Source organism: Triticum aestivum, chromosome 5B (genome assembly GCF_018294505.1).
Source record: "Triticum aestivum cultivar Chinese Spring chromosome 5B, IWGSC CS RefSeq v2.1, whole genome shotgun sequence".
Taxonomy (NCBI): domain Eukaryota; kingdom Viridiplantae; phylum Streptophyta; class Magnoliopsida; order Poales; family Poaceae; genus Triticum; species Triticum aestivum.
In genome coordinates, this window is record NC_057807.1 from 539,214,987 (window position 1) to 539,237,683 (window position 22,697).

The 22,697-nt window shown below is 43.2% G+C and overlaps 2 protein-coding genes across 2 annotated transcripts; one reads left to right on the plus strand and one right to left on the minus strand.

The window, feature by feature from the left end:
• Positions 1–1,266: 1,266 nt before the first annotated feature.
• On the plus strand, positions 1,267–7,346 carry LOC123113033 (UTP--glucose-1-phosphate uridylyltransferase). The gene is made up of 20 exons (XM_044534135.1): positions 1,267–1,479; positions 1,586–1,633; positions 1,740–1,831; positions 1,935–2,025; positions 4,271–4,331; positions 4,420–4,497; positions 4,589–4,639; positions 4,733–4,806; positions 4,981–5,053; positions 5,362–5,419; positions 5,517–5,629; positions 5,798–5,830; positions 5,927–5,979; positions 6,050–6,125; positions 6,203–6,259; positions 6,345–6,428; positions 6,510–6,608; positions 6,736–6,840; positions 6,935–7,006; positions 7,092–7,346. The coding sequence occupies exons 1-20, from the start codon at positions 1,403–1,405 to the stop codon at positions 7,116–7,118; spliced, it is 1,422 nt and encodes a 473-aa protein (XP_044390070.1). The 5' UTR covers positions 1,267–1,402; the 3' UTR covers positions 7,119–7,346.
• A 687-nt stretch (positions 7,347–8,033) lies between these two features.
• On the minus strand, positions 8,034–11,009 carry LOC123113034 (nudix hydrolase 23, chloroplastic). The gene is made up of 7 exons (XM_044534136.1): positions 10,575–11,009; positions 10,045–10,176; positions 9,723–9,799; positions 9,102–9,237; positions 8,869–9,009; positions 8,709–8,767; positions 8,034–8,460 (listed from the first exon to the last, which is right to left on the minus strand). Exons 1-7 carry the CDS (start codon positions 10,761–10,763, stop codon positions 8,400–8,402), a joined length of 795 nt encoding a protein of 264 aa, XP_044390071.1. The 5' UTR covers positions 10,764–11,009; the 3' UTR covers positions 8,034–8,399.
• Positions 11,010–22,697: the final 11,688 nt, after the last annotated feature.

The following is a 22,697-nucleotide window of genomic DNA, read 5'->3' on the forward strand; positions in this document are numbered from 1 at the left end:
TCACAAGGTCCGGATGTCGGGCTTGTAGATTTCAGGCCAGGCTTCAGGCGAAAAAGTTGAGCCTGAGCCTGGCCCGGATGTCGGGCTTTCGGCCGGATTGTCCATGCCTAGGTCTAGGATTGTGTGTTGAAATATATTGTCCGCCTCCCTCCATCAGTTCGGACTTTTGGATGAGTTGGCTGGTGCATGAATTCAATATGATATCCGAGCCAAGAGGTCTTGAGTTCAAGACCATCGATCCCACGTCTATGAGTTGGCTGGTGCATGAATTCAATATTGTGCAATACCCCACTACAAGGTTACCAAAGAAATCTTTTTTTTACTCGGCAAAAAATACGCTCAATTGCTAGGACACACCGACAACAATGCATATGTGATTCATCAAAATTCATTTTCTCGGCCAAATCATGAATTTAAATTGCCAGATACACATATGTCACAAGGTCCAAAAGGAAACCCAAGTTGCGTTCTCTCTCAGCGCATACTTGGTTGAAACCCGTTAGCGCTTTAAACGTGATTTTACACCGCGAAATTCACATGTCATAAGATAGGGGCGTAAGCAGGCACCAAACTGCCCGGGCCATGGCTTGGGGCGTAGCGAGCGAACGCTTCATTGCATGTTGTAACTTTAAGGGTGGCCTAGGGCATAGGCAGATCCTGACTAGGGCATTGATGACGACGGCTTAACTCGACGAGAGAATATTTGCAAACACATGGGTTAGCTAGGAGCCCTTTAAAACAAGTTTTGCGGGTATATTATTCTCAAGTTTTTTAAAAATTACCAAAATAATGATAATCAAATGCATATGTATGGAGCGAAAACTATGCCAATGGTATTATTCGAAAAATACACATGGGTAAGCTGGGTTGTTTTTCAAAAGTTATGGCGGTGCCAATGGTATTATTCGAAATTGAAAGAGCTGGGCCTAACCACCCCGATTACTTATGTTTTTGAGGAAAACCACACCGGTTAGTTGCCGAAAGCAAGCAGTAATGAGAGCACGCCCGCCCGCACCCGCAAGAAACGCCAGGCTGTCGCCCGTAACAAACCTCGCGCGCGCCGTCCCATTCCCCGACCTCGACGCCCACGGCGCGCGCACGCCCTCCAGCCTCTTCCGTTCCGTCCCGTCCCCCGCTGAAACCGGGCGCCGACGGCCGACCCCCTCCGCGGGCGCCACGTGCCCCGGCGCCGTCAGCCCGCGGGCACATTCCGTCGCGCATTCCGTCCATGCCGTGACGGAGACCGCGGCGCGACCCCTATAAGAAAATGGAGCCGCATCGCCTCACACGCATCCCACCACACCGCCACCTCTCCCTTCCAGTCATCTGACATCTGCTCCCGTCCTCTCCTCCTCTCCCCCCCGAAGCAGCGTGCGCGTCGCTCCTCTCCGCCCGGATCGCGATGGCCGCCGCCGCCGTCGCCGCCGACTCCAAGATCGACAACCTCCGCGACGCCGTCGCCAAGCTCGGCGAGATCAGGTGCCCCGCCCGACCCCTCCCCTCCGCCGGATCTAGCGGCCAGTAGGCGCCCACTCCGCTCCCGCTCAACTGTTTTTTCTGCTCTGTTTTGTCGGTGACGACGCAGCGAGAACGAGAAGTCCGGGTTCATCAGCCTCGTCTCGCGCTACCTCAGGTAATAATGCGAATCTGCCCCGCCTCCATGGTTACGCTTGTCTCCGACGATCTGCTACTTGCTGACGGGTGGTTTCTGACGGTTGCGCTGCGTGGTGTGTCTGCAGCGGCGAGGCGGAGCAGATCGAGTGGAGCAAGATCCAGACCCCCACCGATGAGGTGGTGGTGCCCTACGACACCCTCGCGCCCCCTCCCGAAGGTACCATCTCGTCTCAGATGCTTCTTCGCGTGGTCGATTCGGATTCGATTCGAATGTTCACTCAGTGTGTGTCTCTGTTTGTGTGCGTGCGTGTGTGCTGCAGATCTCGACGCCATGAAGGCCCTGCTCGACAAGCTCGTGGTGCTCAAGCTCAACGGAGGCCTCGGCACCACCATGGGCTGCACCGGCCCCAAGTGAGCACCCCACCCCGCCCATCCTCTTCGCAGCTCCCGATCACTTGTTTTAGCTTGCATATGCGTGGATCGTGCTACCTTCAGTTAGATTCGCCCCAACACTGTAGTCTAGCAGCAAACTACAGTACATGCCATGCTGATATCTTCGTGTGTGCGATCCTGCTTGTGCTGGCCACGGGTTACTGTTGTTGTTTAGTTTTTCAGCCGGGCCGTGGTTTTAGCACACCATATCTCACATTCAAATGTTTGCTCAATTGCGATGCCATGTCATGTTCGCTTCTTCATGTGTGCAGTCCTGATTATGGTCGTGACGAGTCACTATTGTTTGTTAGTTTTCTGGTTTGGCCGTGGTTTCGGCACACCTTTTTGCGCCTCCAAATGTTTGGTCAAATGCAATGCTGTAACTTTATCATCAGTTACTATGGGCTTGTGTCCTAGTATGGTTACCCATATTTATGTTAATTTTGTTTCCACATGTCACTTTTAGATCCACCTGCTATTATACTTATTCCAGTTCTGTTTGCGAGTTCTTCTCCAAAGTTCATGATCTGGAAGTGCATGGCATGTACTATAATATTCTTGTCGCTTTCAAGGCTCCGTACGTTTATGTTCCTTCTCTTGATTCGCTGTGGCTGTAATACATATAGGTCGACCTGTCTGCTTCCAAGTGCATTAATGAATTAGTCATAGAATTGCTATTGCCTACTCATTTCATTCTTGTTGTGATACCTTTATTACTCTAATGTAGTCCAGTTGTCATGTCATGTTGTGGTTGCCCTTATTTCTGTTAATTGCTATTGCCTACTCCAAATGTTTGGGCAAACCCAATGCTGTAACCTTACCATCAGTTACTATGGGCTTGTGGCATAGTATGGTTGCCTGTATTTCTGTTAAGTTTATTTGCACCTGTCACTTTTAGATCCACCTGCTATTATACTTATTATAGTTCTGTCTGTGGAATCCTCCAAAGTTCATGATCTGGAACGACATGAACAATATTAATACGGGCAACTTTCCATACTTCCTATTAATACTTATTAATATTCTTCATGTCACCTTCTATACTCTGTGCGTTCTGTTCTTTCTCTTGATTAGCTGTGGCTCCAGTACTTATATGTGAACTCGGATGCTTCCAAGCATATCAGTGAAATTAGTCATAAAATTGCTATTAACTGTACTCATTGTTCATTCTTATTGTGACATCTTTATTACTCTGACGTAGTCCAGTTAAACTATCAGTTACAGGGAGAAATGAAATTGTGGACGGGAGCTCCTTTGATTGAAAAAATAGTTTGATTAATCTGGTTCTCTGATCAATGATATCAAACATTAAGGCTATGAATGGTCTTTATCTTTTCATTTATATACTGTTGTCCCAATTTGACATTAGTGCTACTTAAGCTGGTCAAGAGTTACTGTTATTCGTTAGTTTTCTGGATGGGTCATGGTTTTAGCACACCATTTTGCGCCTTCAAATTTTTGGTCAGATGTGATACTATCACTCTATCATCAGTGACAGGCTTGTGGCTATTATACTGGCTGGGCTGTGGTTTTGGCACCCCATTTCTGTCAATCTTATATCCACTTGTCACTTTTAGATCCACCTGCTATTTTACTTATTGTAGTTCTGTTTGGGGAGTCCTCCAAAGTTCATTATCTGAAAGGCATGAAATATATAATATTCTTCTTGTCAGGCTCCATACGTTTATCTCCCTTCTCTTGATTTGCTGTGGCTCTAATACGTATAGGTCAACCCGTCTGCTTCCAAGCATATTAATGGATTAGTCATAAAATTGCTATTGCTTACTGATGTTCATTCTTGTTGTGACATCTTTGTTACTCTGACGTAGTCCAGTTAAACTATCAGTTTCATGGAGAAATAAAATTGTGGGCGGGGGCTCCTTTGATTGAAAAAATAGTTCGATTAATCTGGTTCTTTGATCAATATAGCGAGCATTAAGGCTATGAATGCTCTTTATATTTCCATTCATATATTTTTTTTGCCCCAATTTTACATTAGTGACTGCTGCCAGCTTGCACTGCTGAATATGACCATACACTTATTTTCTATACTCTGTTGGCCAATGAAACTTTGATCATCTGAACATGGTGTTGTGGTTGACTATGTACAAAACATGATATCAGTATATGTTTGATGCAACGTGTCAATAATGGACAGATATGAACTTATTCATTTTGAGTTCTACCACCTTCAGCAGGTAATAACATAGCTCACTGCATGCAGGTCTGTCATTGAAGTTCGCAATGGGTTTACATTTCTTGACCTTATTGTGATTCAGATTGAGGTATTCTTAGTTTCTACTCATATTTTCTGTGCACCGACTTGATGTAGTGTGTAATTGTTTGTGCCTTACAAGTTTCACCTGTATGCAGTCCCTGAACAAGAAGTATGGATGCAGTGTTCCTTTGCTTCTAATGAACTCTTTCAACACTCATGATGACACACAGAAGGTTGATATCCCACTTCCCCTATTTATTTCCTGTTGAAAAGATGACTTTCTAAATTTGGACTAACATACTTGCATAATGACCTGTTTTGTAGATTGTTGAGAAGTACTCCAACTCCAACATTGAAATTCACACTTTCAACCAGGTATGAAATTAGTACTTTCATCTGTTTATTCAACTATATCAGATTTTACCCCACTACTTGCGGTGTCAATTAACAGACACATGTTTCTCTCAGAGCCAATACCCTCGCATTGTTACTGAAGACTTCTTGCCACTTCCAAGCAAAGGGCAGACAGGGAAGGATGGCTGGTTAGTTTTCTCTAACTATTCTTGTCTTATTCTTGGAATACCAATGGATGATCATTTCATTTTATGATATTTCAAATATTAGCTTTGCCTTTATGCTTTATTGATTCAACTTTGTTGGACTTGACTGTCCAAATAATTTTTTGAAGTCTAATATTGTGGTTTTTGAATGTGAAGGTACCCCCCAGGCCACGGTGATGTGTTCCCCTCTTTGAACAACAGTGGAAAACTCGATACCTTGCTGTCACAGGTGAGCACAAATGGCTTAACCTTCTATGTAGGTGAACGGATTAGTTTGACAGGTTGATTGGTTGCATACTACACCTTATCCAGATTTTGCTTTTTTACATGGATTAGTTTGCCCTTGTGATCCACATCTTCATAGCATGTTTTCTTTTGAAGTTTACAAAAAATCTATGTGGTGTATGCTTCTTATCATTTAAATAAATCAAATCAGTTACAACTTGCACGTCATCTGTAGGGACTTGCTTAACTTTGCTTACAGAATCCAAACACCTTCATATTATTGTGCTTACTATTTTGCCAATCTTCTCTCAGGGAAAGGAGTATGTCTTCGTGGCGAACTCAGACAACTTGGGTGCTATAGTTGACATCAGTATCCAAATATGACCAGATTTATTAATTTCCAATCTGATTCTTTTCACCTTTTTAGTGTTACTTTGTGCCATAAATGGAATCCTTAACCATCACAGAGATACTAAACCACCTGATCACTAACCAGAATGAGTACTGCATGGAAGTTACTCCAAAAACATTGGCTGATGTTAAAGGTGGTACCCTCATCTCATACGAAGGAAGAGTCCAGGTACACTAATACTTTCCTCCTGGCTTGCCTATTACTAGCTCTTAATTATCTTTGCTGATAAGCAAACATTGAAAGTAACGGCCGCAGTGTAATTTGCAAGTTGCAACATTAACTTTGAACCTACATGACATGAATGAATCACTCATAATTTATCTCTATTACATGCAGCTCTTGGAGATTGCCCAAGTCCCTGATGAGCATGTAAGTACCCTCTCCCTGAACTGTGTTGTTCTGAGTCGTGAGAGTATTATGAGGCTAAATAGCTGATGAATACTTTTCCTTTGTGTATTTGTTCAGGTGAATGAATTCAAGTCGATTGAGAAGTTCAAGATATTTAACACCAACAACCTGTACGAATCTATAAACCGTGTCTTACTTTGATTAAGAACTCTGTTCCTTCCTAACATCTTCTGGCATCAGGTGGGTGAACTTGAAGGCGATCAAGAGGCTTGTAGATGCTGAAGCACTTAAGATGGAAATCATTCCCAACCCTAAGGTACATCCGTCATCCTTGGCGTGAATCTCAGTTCCATTCTGTTCATTTGCTTTTATCTAAGCAGCTAGTTCTTGCAGGAAGTTGATGGCGTGAAAGTCCTGCAGCTAGAAACCGCAGCTGGAGCAGCGATCAGGGTATAGGCAAACTTATCTCAAAATGTTGTGTTGGGCTGCCCACTTTTTGTTTGTGATGTGCTCTAATGCTTTTCTTTCCTTCTAGTTCTTTGAGAAGGCAATCGGCATCAACGTTCCTCGCTCAAGGTTTCTGCCCGTGAAGGCTACATCTGATTTGTTGCTTGTGCAGGTATATCTGAAATCCCCTTCGTGTTTTCTGGTTTGGTGCCATGATGAGACAACAGCTGACCTCATTTTTTCTGTCCCACAGTCTGATCTCTATACCTTGGTCGATGGCTACGTCATCCGCAACCCAGCCAGAGTGAAGCCATCGAACCCTTCAATTGAGCTTGGTCCTGAGTTCAAAAAGGTAAGCCATCTTAATCATAAGGATTTTGTCAATTAGTCGATAAAGTAATTGCATTGAAGAAACACGTGAATGGTGAAAGAAGCTGGAATGTGGTTGTGACTTACATTTTTTTCTTGACGAATTATAGGTTGCCAACTTCCTTGCCCGTTTCAAGTCGATCCCCAGCATTGTTGAGCTCGACAGCTTGAAGGTCTCTGGCGATGTCTCGTTTGGCTCTGGAGTCGTGCTCAAGGTGAACTTCGTAGTCATCATTCTCCTTTTGCTGTGATTAGTTACTGTGTACAAATGGACCTAATGCTAATCAAATCTGCTCATCCCATCTGCAGGGCAACGTGACCATCGCAGCCAAGGCTGGAGTCAAGTTGGAGATCCCAGACGGAGCTGTGCTCGAGAACAAGGTAAGCCTTCATTTCACATCCCAACACCTACCCAATCTGAAACTGTGTGGTCTGACTGACACATGGCCTTCTCTGGTGTCTCCAGGACATCAACGGCCCCGAGGATCTTTGAGTGACGCCTGCTGCATCGCCAGTCGCGTTCCCAGAAACCTTCCTGTCCTCCTTCGCTGAGTTAACAGTCATGTAATTTTCGTGTGCATTCTGCTGGGGTGTTGTCCTGGGATAGCCCCTTTACATAATAATTGTAATCCCCTCTGTGCTGTTCATCTACACTTGTTCTTCCTGGGCGTGCCAGGGACGTAAAATTTCTTTTGGTTATATGATGCCCATAGTTTTCACATGCCTAAATTTGTTTCTTCTTTCGCCCTGCTGGGCCGTAAGAGTTGCTTTTTGCTGGAGTGTTTTGTGTCTCCTTTGCCAGTTGTGCCATGCGTAACCCACACTTGGTTGTGGCTATTTTAGATCACAAAGATACGTCTATTGACAATCTTTCTCGCAGAACCCGAACTGTTTGCTTCCATGGGCCCACTGTGAGAAAAAGTCACAGTTGCAACTTTGTCATGAACTGAGAAGGGATCGTGCTTGGCAGTTTTGTCATGTGCTTATTCTTTTTCCCGGTTGCCTTATACCTGATGGTTGGTTGGTATAGGTGTCGATCATGGTGGCAAAAGAACATGAGCATGAATAAGCTTGCACGGCAATCCAACACTTGCATTGTGTGAAGATATCAATCACATGATATAATGATTCAAAAATCAAATTTAAGTGTCCAAAAAAAGGGTGTCACAAGGCATGTGTCTACAGTCCTTAGTAAAAAGTACTCCCGCCATAAAGAAATATAAGAGCGTGAGGGAGTACAAATCCAAATTTGAAACACAGATGATTTTTGAAAGATAGTAGACATATGTCCTGTGAACATTCAGAATTTTCTGAAACATCCAAATTTATTTTTTTGTGGCATGGTACCATGTAATACATCATGGTATCACAGTATATTTCCCACACATTGTAACTGAAGAGTTTACAGGAACAGTCGGAAAAACAATTACAGAATTTAGTTTCAAATTGCCATGACACTCGCGACACAAATCTTTTGGGTAAGCTGACAAAAATCTAAATGCACCATCTATTGAATCACTCGAGACATCCTTTGAAAAGGAAAAGGAAAAAGGGCTGAAAAGGGACTTCGAGAAACACAAGCATTTACAATTCCGGCAGCAGCTTAAACAATCTACCACAAATGTGGCCAGATGCCATGCGATGACCAAAGGCCCCCCCACCCATGACCAGCTCTATCGACGACAAATGTGATTGCTGTGCCGATGTCTTGAGGCTGGTGTTTAACAAGAGCAATCACATTATGTACCACGACGGGTCTCAAACCTTCCCAAGCTCATACGGCTAAATGGTTGTCGATATCAAAGCTACGGAGATCCGAAGGGCCGGCCCCGATCCTGCAAATGTAAGTAGGACAAGTTATGCACTTATGCTACAACATATTTTGAGAAAAAAAGATGGCATGTCATAAGTAATTTAAGTACAATAATTGATTGTGGAACAGCTGCACGCGTGATATCGTGGAAAGCTGGAAGGTGGATTATGCGTAGAGCAAATAGCAAACTAGCAAATGTTCTCGAGTATTAACGGGTCGAGGGCTATTGATCTTGACAACGACCACAGGCCATGATGAAGTGATTTGTACCTCTTGTTTATTGTGCAATAATGGAATTTGATGTTCCCAGCCTTGACATCTTCAATATACTGCAACATTTTGTACAGATGTAAGAAGCTTATGATGTCAAAAGACTGAAAACTATAACTTGCTGGAAGACACAATGCTTGAACTGGAGGAGGGGGTGTACCATTCTCAAAGTGACGATGATTGAAGAAAATGCCAGAGAATCGAATGGTATATCATCCAAAGCAAAAAGTGCACATTCTAGCGACTCGGATCCAGGTGAGAAACAGGGGGTCTTCATTCTTGCTCGGAAAATAATGTAACTCTACTGCATGTCATCACAATACACAAGAAGAATCCACTTAGTAGTGTATTAAGTTAAGCATGAATTGACCCATTAGGCTGCTTTTCACTCACTTGGCCAATTAGCGGAATATCCAACTGAGCAAAAGGTGAGACTATCTCTACATCTGCACAAGCTTCTTCCAACGTTTCCCTTGAGGCTCCTTCTGCTGCAGACTCTCCGACTTCCAAATAACCAGCAGGAAGAGTCCTGTTGATGTAACCTTGATTAGAATGACAGACCAGCCCCAAAATGACAATGTTCTTAGAGAAAACAGAAATGCTTTGCAAATGCAAATCAAAGAATGTGGCAGAAAGCAATTGGAAATAAAACGTACTAGTGCATTAGAGAGAGAAAATAAGAGGTCCGTTAAAAAGGAAAGGAGCAATCCTGAACTGAGGAAAAAATAACAACAAAACAAACACCATTGCTGTAACATATAAAGACATATGCAGTTTCACACCACAAATAGTACAAGCAAATAATTCTGTACATACTTCCTATGGACGTAAAATTCATTTTGGTACTTTTTTTTGACAGGAAATTGATTTTGGTACTACATATACAGGCAAGAAAAACATGTTATGATAATAACTGTAAAACATAGTACACCCATGCAGCTCGCCAGTATGGTACAGACAACACCAGAAAGCATGATCATATCCAACAAAATGGACTCGTCAAAGGTAGCTTACCAAAGGCCATAAGCCGGTTCAATCTTTCTTCTGCAAAGGAGGACCTTGTTATCATGCTCCACAAGGCAACCGACAACCTACAAAAGATGACACAGATTAGTGAAAAACGAATGGGTAAAAGCTAATACACACCTACAAATGTTATAGGGCATATAATTTTGTGTTGTTGAACAGTGACAGATATCAGGTCTGTGCAGTGGAACTCAGAAGCAGTTGGCATTCAAAGCAAGCAAACCACAGTATCTCGGTTCTAAATGCATATGCACATATTGTCTGAACTCTGAAGATGGCGCCTATTCATACTCTGTTCTTCAGTTCATACCATTTTGGGGTTCTCGTAGTGCACTCTCCCACAAGAAGAACAGACAGCCCTCATCTTCTCATCCCCGTCTGGTACGGCCAATTTCGTCGGACTTCCACAAGCTGGGCAGAAAGGGATCCTCGACTTGGGCACCTGCATTAGCGGTGGTTAGGAGTGTATTCGGTCAGCAACATGCGTTTAAACCAGCTAGAGGGCTAGAGCAACGAGTATTATTATCTCATGAAACCAAAGCTGTTATCCACTAATTTCGATCCTGAATCGATGCCGCATCCACCCACACGCACGGTAGATAATTGTGCTAGGGAGACGGAGCACCATGGTTGCAACCAACAGAGGATGCCTCGTGGCTCACAGTTGCTAAGGCAGGCATCCCTTCCCATCCACCAGTTGCTAAGTCAACGCGCTAGATGGTTCCATCCACGGCGATTATTCTACGGCCTCAGAATCTCAGCTCCGACACCAGCGACGCCGGCAGCCGGGCGCCGGTCAGATATCATACGGACGGACGCGTGAGGAGGAGGCAGGCTCACCGCAGGGGCCGGCGGCGGCGAGGGGGCGGAGGTGGAGCTGGCGCCGGCGCCGGAGTGGTTGGAGGCCGACATCCGGAGCGGGCGGAGGCGGGCGGCGGCGGCGGCGGTGCGGGGCAGGGGCGGCGCGCGGCGGGCGAGGATGCGGGCGGCGTGGGGGAGGAGGAGGTGGTGGGATCTGAGGAGGAGCATGGCGGTCGGGCGGGTTTAGTAGGGAGGGGGGAGGTTGGTTGGTGGCGTGGCGTGGGGATGGGAGGAGGACGGCGACTCGGGGAAGGGGAGGCTGCGCGGTGAGGTCGGCCGCGGAACACGTCGGCTCGGTCGGCGGGCGGTGGTGATTCGGCTGGGTGGCCGGTGGCTATTGGGCGACGCGGCGGGACGGGGGTGGGTCGCCACCGGTGACGGGGCCGGCGCGCTGGATAAACAATTGGGGAAGATGGCGTGGCGGGTTTATCCTCGGTGTCTTTGGTCCTCGTGGAAGACATTTTTGAAGGGGGGTGGATGCCTTTCTTCTTTTCTTGTTCCAACCGGATCGCCTCATTTTCCCATTACTTTCCGAATTCCGCAGCAGCGAAGTTCATGCACAGAGTGAAAAGGAAGAAAGAAAATGGCAAAAAACGAGACAATACGTTCAACTGTGGTGTACAATCCTACTAAGTTGCCGTGTTGGGTGCAAGTATTTTACTTTGTTTGTGTGCAGCTGTTGCTTATCTTGGTAGTCTAAAAGCTTTTGTCGGTTCGATAAACCTTGGTTCTAATTGAGAGAAAGCTTTACTGCTATCCTTGGGGTACCTCCTCCCGTTTACCCAAGAAGGGGTTCAAATTCTTGATAAACTGAGTGTTATCCAAAAAAATTTAATTGATTTGAGTAAAAATGGAGAAACTCCTAATTCTAATTTGAAGCGTATGAGTTCTCATTTAATAACTTGTAATAAAAAGCTTGAAACTCTTGATATTTTCTTTGTTTATTTTGAGAATTCTGGAAGCTCTTTGTCTATAGATCCTAATATTGATAAAGATATTAATGGGAACCGTAAGGAGCCATGTGGATTTGAAAGAAATCTTCACTTAAAAAGAGCTGGTAAAGTATTGAATGATGATAAAACTTGATGCATGCATTATGCCTTGCTAGAGGGGCATTAAACAATAGCACTTGTTGGAAGGCAACCCAATATTTATCTTTAAATTTGTGCTTTTGTTTGCTGAGCCTGCATAATTATTGCTATTGTAGTAATTATGTTTGTATCTTTTATTTTGTTTTCGTGCCAACTTAAGACCTTGGGATGTTGCAAATGCTTGTTTATTAGGTTCTGTGCAGAAACATAAACATTTTTTCATCCACTGTCTGAATTTTCATTCTGTACTGGAGAGTGATCAATTTCTAACTTTTTTACAAATTACTATGTTACAAATTCTTTGTGATGTCCTACTTTTTCAGAATTTTCGGACTTATCGAAGTATGTGTAAATATTAGATCTTTATGTATTGTTCTATTTTTGACAGATTTGTTGATATGTTTTCTTTATCTGCTTGTTTTAAAGTTTCCATGACCTATATTGGGGGGTATAAATTGTGAAAATGATAGGATACAATAGACATTGTTTGGAAATAAATATGCATCTTGTATTGACAGTACACGAGTAAATGATTTATTTTATATGTACTAACCTATCTCATGAATTCTGTTAAGTTTTCTGTGGATGAAGTTTTAAGATCGAGGTGAGACAACAATATGAAGAGAACAAGGAGCGGCAAGATCCTAATCTCAGGGATGCCCTAAGCACCCCTAAGGTAAAATTCAAGGAGACTCAAACGTCTAACCTTGGGGATTCCCCGGTAGGCATCCCCTCTTTCGTCTTCAAAAATTACCGGTATTACTCGGTTGGACCTACTTTTTTATTTATTCACATGATATATGTTTTGCTTAGAGCGTCATTTGCTTTTATTTGAATTTTATTTGCTGGTTTCTACAATCACTGTGTCGGTGGAAAACGACACCTATGGGATCATGAGGATCCCTTCTGCGGTTGCGGGGCGCGGGGTTGTGAGAAGAGCAGGATTAGCAATCAGCACAAGGATCGTTTACCCAGGTTCGGGCCGCGGGGATGCGTAAAATCCTAGTCCTGCTTTGGTGGATGTATTGAGTGTTCTTGAGCTCTCGAACTAGCTACGGTGGCTGCATGGTTCCAAAGAGCCGAATCCCTCTCCAATACGCCATGGGCCTCCTTTTATAGTCGAAAGGGGCGGCCACAGTGGCACACAGGAGGTGGAAAGACCTACAGTGCTATGAGCTTATCGCTCGTATTACAGGACAAGGCGCATTTAATGTGTAGCTTAGGTGTCCTCTTGCTTTATCGGGGACGGGGCCGAGGCCCGTCCCGTCCGTCGGCGCTCCTCCTCGCTTCGACACACGCCCTGGCCAGCGATGCATGCGGTGCCATGTAGGCAGGCAAGCAGCTGAGGTGGTGTAGTAGTGGAGCCTCCACGAAGATCTGCATGCCACCACGCAGGCGTGTGCTGAGTTGGCATGGAAGCTGCATGTTGCCACGCAGGTGCCTGCCCAGCTGGTTGGGCTGGCGGCTGCATGTGAACGGCAGTGGAGACTCGGTTGGCGCGGGCCTAGCAGTGGCCCCGCTGACGCCCTTGGCAAGGGCCTTGCCGGGTGGCCCGGCAAGGGTCTTGCCGTGGCGCGCTGTCGTCCCCGGGTTTCCTCAACAATGATCTTGTCGAGGATCGTTGCCTTCCAATCCTCTCTGATCTTGAATATTCTTTGTCTTCACAAAGATCTGCATGCCACCATGGAGGTGCCTCCCGAGCCCTATCACAACATGGTTGATGGCGTTGGAGACCGTGGGTTCGAGGGTGGCTCGCTCTGCTGGTGTGGGCAAGCCGCCCTGGCAAGGGGCTTGCCGGGGCTGCTGAGGCTGCCCCGGCAAGGGTCTTGCCAGGGAAACCTGATTCGTCCATCTGCTCTCTGTGGTCTCGGTCTTTGGCGTTGCGCCGATTGTTTCTGTGGCTTCGACTCCTCCCTTTTGCCCTGCTAAGTGTGGCTTCGTCCTGTGGCTCTGACTGCCCGCGCACAAGTAAGGGGTACAAAGGAGTGCCCCTACTTTAGTACACCGACAGGAGCCCCCGGGCCTGGGCCACACATAGGCGCAACGCGTTGTTGGGCCAGGTCCAAAAAGGAGTGCTCCTATTTAACACCGTATTCTGATCACACCTATTATGAGAGACACATATTCATCTCATATTTATAGAATGCTCATTTGATATTCACTTGTATCTATTTGAGTAGAGGTGTTTACAGAATTTGATCTAGTACTTCACATATACTTGTTAGAGCACTGTGATAAACTATGTTTTTATAGAAAAATATTAGAACTCTCTTGCCTCACTTAAATATTTTTAGATAGTTGAATAGGAATTGACAATTTGCATGAATAGCATGTTTGGTCTAAAAATAGGTATATATGAGTGCTATAATAAAACCTTGCATGAACTTGCAGATCAATTGAACTTGATAATTGGATTCCTTTCAATGATTTTGAGATAGTGAGTTGGTAATTATTTTTGTGTAGCCTTAAGGACTTGCGTGAAGTGGTGGAAATGCGTTATAAGGTCATACATGTTAATACTTATGGTTGTTTAAGTGGAACTAACTATGAGGGGTCTAAGTTGAAGAACATTGCAAGTAACCACCTTGTTGAATGGGTCGGGAAGCCTAGCGAACGGACTTCGGTTCATCAACTCACCCCTTGGAGTGATCGGTCTTGTGGTTACCCAGTGTAAACTATGAAGTATTAGTGAGATGTTTTGGTTTATGAGTTGCGGTCTTTATGCACTTCCACCTATCCATATTTTGCTAGCCTCTTCGGTACCCCGCATTGCCAACTCTCATATTGAGACATGGTGCATACTTCGCCGATGCATCCAACCCAGTGGGATGATACACTCTCTCACACATAAGGCTCATTATATCTTTTCAAAATAGTCACCACAGTACCATACCTACAATTATGGCATTTCCATAGCCATTCCGAGATATATTGTCATGCAACTTCCATTGTTACTATTCGCCATATGACTTGAGAATTCACTGTCATTTTGATTTGCATGATTATAGAGCTGACATGATATTTGTGGCTGGATCACCATTCACTGATACATGGTACGCTAGAATCATTGCACATCCTGATACACTGCCAGAGGCATTCATTTGTAGTCATTATTTTTCATTTCATCAGAGTTGTAAGCAAATAAAAGTGCTATGCATTCTAGAGTGTCCCCCTACATGTGAGGATATATATAAAAGAGAGGCCAAAAGAGCCCATAAAGACTAAGAGAAAAAGAGAGATGGGGTGCACTGTACTATCCTTTACCACACTCGTGGTTCAAAGTAGCACCATGTTTTTATATAGAGAGTCTTCATGTTATTCATTTCTTACGCTAGTGAGATTTTTTACATTATGAGAACTTGACTTGCATATTCTTGTGACGAGCTTCATCAAAATTCTCTAGGACGTGAGCGACCAAGTTGAATGCACACCCACTTAGTTGCACTTAGAGAGCTTTCATACACTTATTGCTCTAGTGCATATGTTGCATGACAATCCCCACCCCTAACATTGATATCGGTTGTAAGGCTTCCTCTCGCCTAACGATCAAGCTGCATTGATGTGAGACTTTCTTATAATTTTTGTCTTCTCAACTAAATCCCCATCATTATTCTCTTTGCCATCCTAAGTGCTAAGACCAAGGCTTGTGAACTGGGCATTAAGTGAAGTGCCAAGTAGTTGAAAAGGGCCCACGGATTCGGTTTCTTGACTGAAGCTCTTGGTTGTGTTATGAGAAGTTTTTTAATATGATCAAGCCTTGAGTGATTGGGAACATGTACATGACATCATGAGTATTAATTGGTATTATATGAAAGCATTAATCCATGAAAAGCAATAGTAATTTTGTTTACACATTTTGACGTTACTTTCTTATTATCAATTGTAGATTATTTCTTTGGATCACTTTTGTCTTGAGTTCACACCATTGTTACATCATTTGATCAAGATCATGCTGGGTGGCATTCAACATAAAAAACTATCTTTCTTTATCATTTACCGACTCAAACATGTCTATAATTTTTAATAATTCCCATGCTGCTATATTATCATTTCTATATAATTTTATTATGATTTTACATAATTTTCTATTATTTTCTGGACAAACCTATTAACTTAGTGCCTAGTTCCAATTCTTGTTTTTTGTTTTGTAGGAAATCAATATCTATAGAGCAACAAGAAACACTATAAGCTTCGGAAGACGTCGAGATGGGCCACAAGCCAGCCACAAGGATAGGTGGCACGGACAGGGGGTGGCCACGCCACCTGAGCTTGTGGGTCCCACGGGAACTAGCTTTACCTATTTCCACTGCCATAAAGTCCTATAAATAGAAAAACCATTCATTGTACCTACATAAGTGTTTTCGTCGCCGCAAGCCTCTGTTCCGAAGAGATCCACCTGGAGCCCTGTTCCGGGGCTCTACCGGAGGGGAAGCTGTCAGTGTCAAAACCGGCGGATCTCGGGTAGGGGGTCCCGAACTGTGCGTCTAAGGTCGATGGTAACAAGAGACGGGGGACACGATGTTTACCCAGGTTCGGTCCCTCTCTATGGAGGTAATACCCTACTTCCTACTTGATTGATCTTGATGAATATGAGTATTACAAGAGTTGATCTACCATGAGATAGTAATGGCTAAAACCCTAGAACTCTAGCTTATGATTATGATTCTGCCCTATCTACTAAACCCTCCAGTTTATATAGACACCGGAGGGGACTAGGATTATACAAAGTTGGTTACAGAGAAAGCAATCTACATATCCGAATCACCAAGCTTGCCATCCACGCAAAGGAGAGTCCCATCCGGTAACGGGACAAAGTCTTCTGTCTTGTATCTTCATAGCCCAACAGTCTGACCCATGTTAATAGTTCGGCCGTCCGAGGACCCCTTAATCCCAGACTCCCTTAGTATCCCCTGAACCAGGCTTCAATGACGAGGTGTCTGGCGTGCAGATTATCTTCGTCATTGCAAGGCGGTTTCCTTCTCCGAATACTCCAAAATAGTCTTCGAACACAAGAATTGTGTCCGACTCTGCAAAACAAGTTCCACACACAACCGTAGAGAGTATAATATTCCACGAGTTCAATCCGCTGACAACTTTTCATAGCGTGACATCATGTCACTGCCCAGTCATTATTCGAACCATTTTTTAGCCTGCCGCTTCATATTTCGAGGTGCGGTTTTATTGGCACGTCTCGTCAAAACAGAGATCGTGTCCCCTTATTGCGGGATTCTCATCAATATGGGCATGGGTAACCTAACCGTGCCACCTTGATACGTCTCCAACGTATCTACTTTTCCAAACACTTTCGCCCTTGTTTTGGACTCTAACTTGCATGATTTGAATGAAACTAACCCGGAACTGACGCTGTTTTTAGCAGAACTGCCATGGTGTTGTTTATTGTGCAGAAAACAGAAGTTCTCGGAATGACATGAAAATCCATGGAGATAACTTTTGGAAAATATAAAAAATACTGGCGAAAGAATCAGGGCCAGGGGGCCCACACCCTGTCCACGAGGGTGGGGGGCGCCCCCCCTGTCTTGTGGGCCCCCTGATGCTCCACCGACCTCAACTCCAACTCTATACATTCCGTTTCACGGAGAAAAAATCAGAGAGAAAGTTTCATCACGTTTTAAGATACGGAGCCGCCGCCAAGCCCTAATCTCTCTTGGGAGGGCTGATCTGGAGTCCGTTCGGGGCTCCGGAGAGGGGGATTCGTCGTTGTCGTCATCATCAACCATCCTCCATCACCAATTTCATGATGCTCACCGCCATTCGTGAGTAATTCCATTGTAGGCTTGCTGGACGGTGATGGGTTGGATGAGATTTACCATGTAATCAAGTTAGTTTTGTTAGGGTTTGATCCCTAGTATCCACCATGTTCTGAGATTGATGTTGCTATGACCTTGCTATGCTTAATGCTTGTCACTAGGGCCCGAGTGCCATGATTTCATATCTGAACCTATTATGTTTTCATGAATATATGTGAGGTCTTGATCCTATCTTGCAAGTCTATAGTCGCCTATTATGTGTTATGATCCGACAACCCCGAAGTGACAATAATCGGGATACTTCTCGGTGATGACCGTAGTTTGAGGAGTTCATGTATTCACTATGTGCTAATGCTTTAGTCTGGTACTCTATTAAAAGGAGGCTTAATATCCCTTAGTTTCCACTAGGACCCCGCTGCCACGGGAGGGTAGGACAAAAGATGTCATGCAAGTTCTTTTCCATAAGCACGTATGACTATATTCAGAATACATGCCTACATTACATTGATGAACTGGAGCTAGTTCTGTGTCACCCTATGTTATAACCATTACATGAGGAATCGCATACGACATAATTATCCATCACTGATCCAATGCCTACGGGCTTTTCACATATTGTGCTTCAATTATTTACTTTTCTGTTGCTATTGTTACAATTACTACAAAACTACTATATTTACTTTTGCCACCGTTACTGTTACTTCCATACTACTTTGCTACTAAATACTTTGCTGCAGATACTAAGTTATCCAGGTGTGGTTGAATTGACAACTCAACTGCTAATACTTGAGAATATTCTTTGGCTCCCCTTGTGTCGAATCAATAAATTTGGGTTGAATACTCTACCCTTGAAAGCTATTGCGATCCCCTATACTTGTGGTTTATCAAGACTAAATTCTGGCGCCGTTGCCGGGGAGCATAGCTATATTCTTTGAGTCACTTGGGATTTATATCTGCTGATCACTATGAGGAACTTGAAAGACGAAAGAACTAAGATTTTTCCCTCAACTACGAGGGGAGGTAAGGAACTGCCATCTAGCTCTGCACTAGATTCTCCTTTTGTTTTGAGTAAGCTTGCGACACCTAAACCTGCTACTGCTATGAATTCTGATATGTCGCATGTTATTGATGATGCCACTTCTGCTATGCATGATACTTATGATGAAACTACTTCTATGCTTGATACTACTGTGCCATTAGGTGAATATCTTAATGAACAACTTGCTAGGGTTAGAGAGAATGGAATTATTAAAAACGAAATTATTGATGATAGTGATGATGAAGGTTCTCCCCCTAATTATGAATTACCTGTTGTTCCTGAGGGTTATGTTATGGATGAAGAAGATGCTAGAGCCATTTTTGCTTGCAATGATAGATATGATCTTAAGAAGTTATTAGCCAAATGGAAGCAGCAATCCCGTAATGCTAGAATGAAACGTGACCCCGCTTTTGCTACTTCACCTATCTGTGTTATTGATAAGGATTATGAATTCTCTATTGATCCTGAGATCATTACTTTGGTTGAATCTGATCCTTTTTATGGCTATGAATCTGAAATTGTTGTGGCACATCTTACCAAGTTAAATGATATAGCCACCCTGTTTACTAATGATGAGAAGTCTCGCTATTACTATATCCTTAAGATATTTCCGTTCTCATTAAAGGGTGATGCTAAAACTTGGTTTAATTCTCTTGATCCTGGTTGTGTGCGTAGTCCCCAAGATATGATTTATTACTTCTCTGCTAAATATTTCCCTGCTCATAAGAAACAAGCTGCCTTGCGGGAAATATATAATTTTGTGCAAATCGAAGAAGAGAGTCTCCCACAAGCTTGGGCGAGGCTTCTCCGATTACTTAATGCTTTTCCTGATCATACTCTTAAGAAAAATGAAATACTTGATATCTTTTATAATGGACTAACCGATGCTTCCAAGGACTACTTGGATAGTTGTGCTGGTTGTGTTTTCAGGAAAAGAACAGTCGACCAAGCTGAATTACTATTGAATAATATGTTGACTAATGAAAATAATTGGACTCTTCTTGAGCCAATTCCTGAGGCAATTCCTGAGCCAATTGAGCCAACTCCTAAGCCTATTCCTAAACCAACTCCGAAGAAGAGGGGCGTTCTATTCTCAGTCCTGAAGATATGCAAGAGGCAAAGAAATCAATGAAAGAAAAAGGTATTAAAGCTGAAGATGTTAAGAATTTACCTCCTATTGAAGAAATACATGGTCTTAATATACCGCCTGTTGAAGAAACACATTGTCTTGATAACCCGACACAGGTAGTAAAGGTAAATTATCTCTATAGATATGATAAGGTTGAAATCCCGTCTACTAATTTTCATAGCCAATGAATAGATGAATTTGATGAATTTATGGCTAGACAAGAAAGTTTTAATGCTTATGTTGGTAGAGAATTAAAGAATAATGCTTTCAAGATTGGACGCTTGAGTGATTATATGGCTAGAGTTAAAGGTGAACTTAAACTCATTAGCAAATATGCTTCTATGGTTACCACTCAAGCTGAGCAAGTACTTAAAGCTCAAAGTGATTTGCTCGATGAATTAAATAATAAACATGACTTTGCTGTTAGAGTGGCTACTAGAACTGGTAGAATGACTCAGGAACCTTTGTATCCTAAAAGCCACCCTAAGAGAATCGAGCAAGATTCTCAGAGAAATAATTTAGAGGCACCTAGTTCTTATAAAAAGAAGAAAAAGAAAAATGATAGGACTTTGCATGCTTCTAGTGAACCTGTTGTAGACACACTTGAGAATCCCAATAATATTTCTATTTCTGATGCTGAAACACAATCAGGTGATGAACATGAACCTAGTGATAATGTTAATGATAATGTTCATGTTGATGCTCAACCTAGCAATAATAATGATGTAGAGATTGAACCTGCTGTTGATCTTGATAACCCACAATCAAAGAATCAACGTTATGATAAAAGAGACTTTGTTGCTAGGAAGCACGGTAGAGAAAGAGAACCATGGGTTCAGAAACCCATGCCCTTTCCTCCTAAACCATCCAAGACGAAGGATGATGAGGATTTTGAGCGCTTTGCTGAAATGATTAGACCCACCTTCTTACGTATGCGCTTAACTGATATGCTTAAAGTAAATCCTTATGCCAAGTATATGAAGGATATCATTACAAATAAAAGAAATATGCCGGAAGCTGAAATTTCCACCATGCTTGCTAATTACACTTTTAAGGGTGGAATACCAAAGAAACTTGGAGATCCGGGGGTACCAACTATACCATGCTCCACTAAAAGAAATTACGTTAGAACTGCTTCATGTGATCTTGGAGCCGGTGTTAGTGTTATGCCTCTTTCTTTATATCGTAGACTTGAATTGAATAAGTTGACACCTACTGAAATATCTTTGCAAATGGCTAATAAATCAACTGCTATACCTGTCGGTATTTGTGAGGATGTGCCTGTTGTGGTTGCAAATGTCACTATCTTAACGAACTTTGTTATTATTGATATTCCCAAGGACGATAGTATGTCGATTATCCTTGGTAGACCTTTTTTGAATACTGCAGGGGCTGTTATTGATTGCAACAAAGGCAATGCCACTTTTCATGTTAATGGTAATGAGCATATGGTACACTTTCCGAGGAAACAACCTCAAGTTCATAGCATCAATTCTATTGGAAAAGTTCCAACTATCATTATTGGAGGTTTTGAATTTCCTCTTCCTACTGTCAAGAAAAAGTATGATATTCTTATTGTTGGGGATGTGCATATCCCAGTTGAGGTAACCTAGTGTTATTCGAAATTTCTCCGGTTCCGTGTTATTCAGAACGAGTTTGTTAACAAGACTTGATCAACCTTGTTAGTGGATTCATTTTGATGATCATGTGATGGATGAAACTAGAAGGCACAACCTTTTGTACCCTCTTTTTACTTTCTGTTATTTAGAATAAATAAAGCAAAAATAGTATTATCTGTCTGTTTTCTGAATTATCCGTGCAATAAAAAATATCCCGAAAATAAAAAGTGTTCCAAATGCCCGGCAAATTTAGTATGATTTTTATGGAACATTTGAGGATTTTAGGCACTGAAAACACAACGGGGGGGGGGGGGGTGGGGCAAGCACCTGGCCACGAGGGAGGAGGGCGCGCCCACTCCCCCTGGGCGCGCCCCCCATGTCTCGTGGGCCCACGGTGGCCCCCCTCCACTTATTCCTGCACCCACACACTTCATCTTCCTCCCAAAAAAAATCCCCATCCAGCTCAAGCACGAGTTCTAGCTCATTTTGCTGCGATTTTCGATCTCCTTGCTCAAGGCTCGATTCACAAAACTGCTTTGGGAGGTTGTTGTTTGGTATGTGACTCCTCCATTGGTCCAATTAGTTTTTGTTCTAGTGCTTTATTTATTGCAAATTTTTGCTGCATAGGTGACCCTGTTCTCGAGCTTGCATATCAAATTTATGAGGTCCCAAGTAATTCTAATGCATGGCATATGCTCTAGGCACTAGTGGGAGTAGTTGCTACCAATCTTGCTTAGTTTGATTCACTTTTATTTTGAAGTTACTAAAAATTTCAGAAGTTTTCAAAAAATGATAAGGAGATTATTGAGGGGCTCCTCTAGCCAAGGCTCCAAGGATAAACAAGCTAAGGATAAAGAAAAGGCCAAGTATAATCTTCCTCGCGTAGCGGAAGTAAGGCCTTGTGAGTGGCCATGTGATAATTTCTTGAGAGCAGCCGGGATTTATGAAGGCTTTTATTATTTTGTTCAAAATGCGGGCCTCACCGACTTCCTCCACGACCGGATTGATTAGTATCTCTTACTCACCAATACTTTCGTGCAAAACTTTTATTATTATCCCAAGAATTCACCTCCTTCAGTATCATTTCATTTATATGATGAATTCAAGGAAATGTCATTACGTAATTTTTGCACGGTATGTAGAATACCCTTTGAGGGCAGCTTAGATGAACCACATCGTAAAGATGTGGATGGTTTTGTTAACACCATTACTGTAGGGGATTCGAAGAAGGGTTCCGATGCGAGAATCACTAGCATACATTTTCCTGTCTTACGCTACTTTGCCATATTTGCTAGTCGATGCTTAATTGGTTGTGGAAATAGTGGAAACTTCAGTGTTCCTGATATTATTATTCTGTTCCATGCCTTGTTTGGTGATAACAGTTTTAGTATGGGTGCCGTTATTGCTAAACGGCTAAGCCTGAACCGTACAAAGGGCCCCATCTTTGGAGGTATCT

Excerpts from the sequence above, each read along its gene's own strand:
- LOC123113034 (XM_044534136.1), bottom strand. The coding sequence starts at position 10,763 with ATGCTCCTCCTCAGATCCCACCACCTCCTCCTCCCCCACGCCGCCCGC. Across the intron at positions 9,238-9,722 it reads GAACCGGCTTATGGCCTTTG|GACTCTTCCTGCTGGTTATT; the intron begins GTAAGCTACCTT and ends TTACATCAACAG. Across the intron at positions 8,768-8,868 it reads TCATCGTCACTTTGAGAATG|TATATTGAAGATGTCAAGGC; the intron begins GTACACCCCCTC and ends AAAATGTTGCAG.
- LOC123113033 (XM_044534135.1), top strand. The coding sequence starts at position 1,403 with ATGGCCGCCGCCGCCGTCGCCGCCGACTCCAAGATCGACAACCTCCGC. Across the intron at positions 4,498-4,588 it reads CTCATGATGACACACAGAAG|ATTGTTGAGAAGTACTCCAA; the intron begins GTTGATATCCCA and ends CCTGTTTTGTAG. Across the intron at positions 6,260-6,344 it reads CAGCTGGAGCAGCGATCAGG|TTCTTTGAGAAGGCAATCGG; the intron begins GTATAGGCAAAC and ends CTTTCCTTCTAG.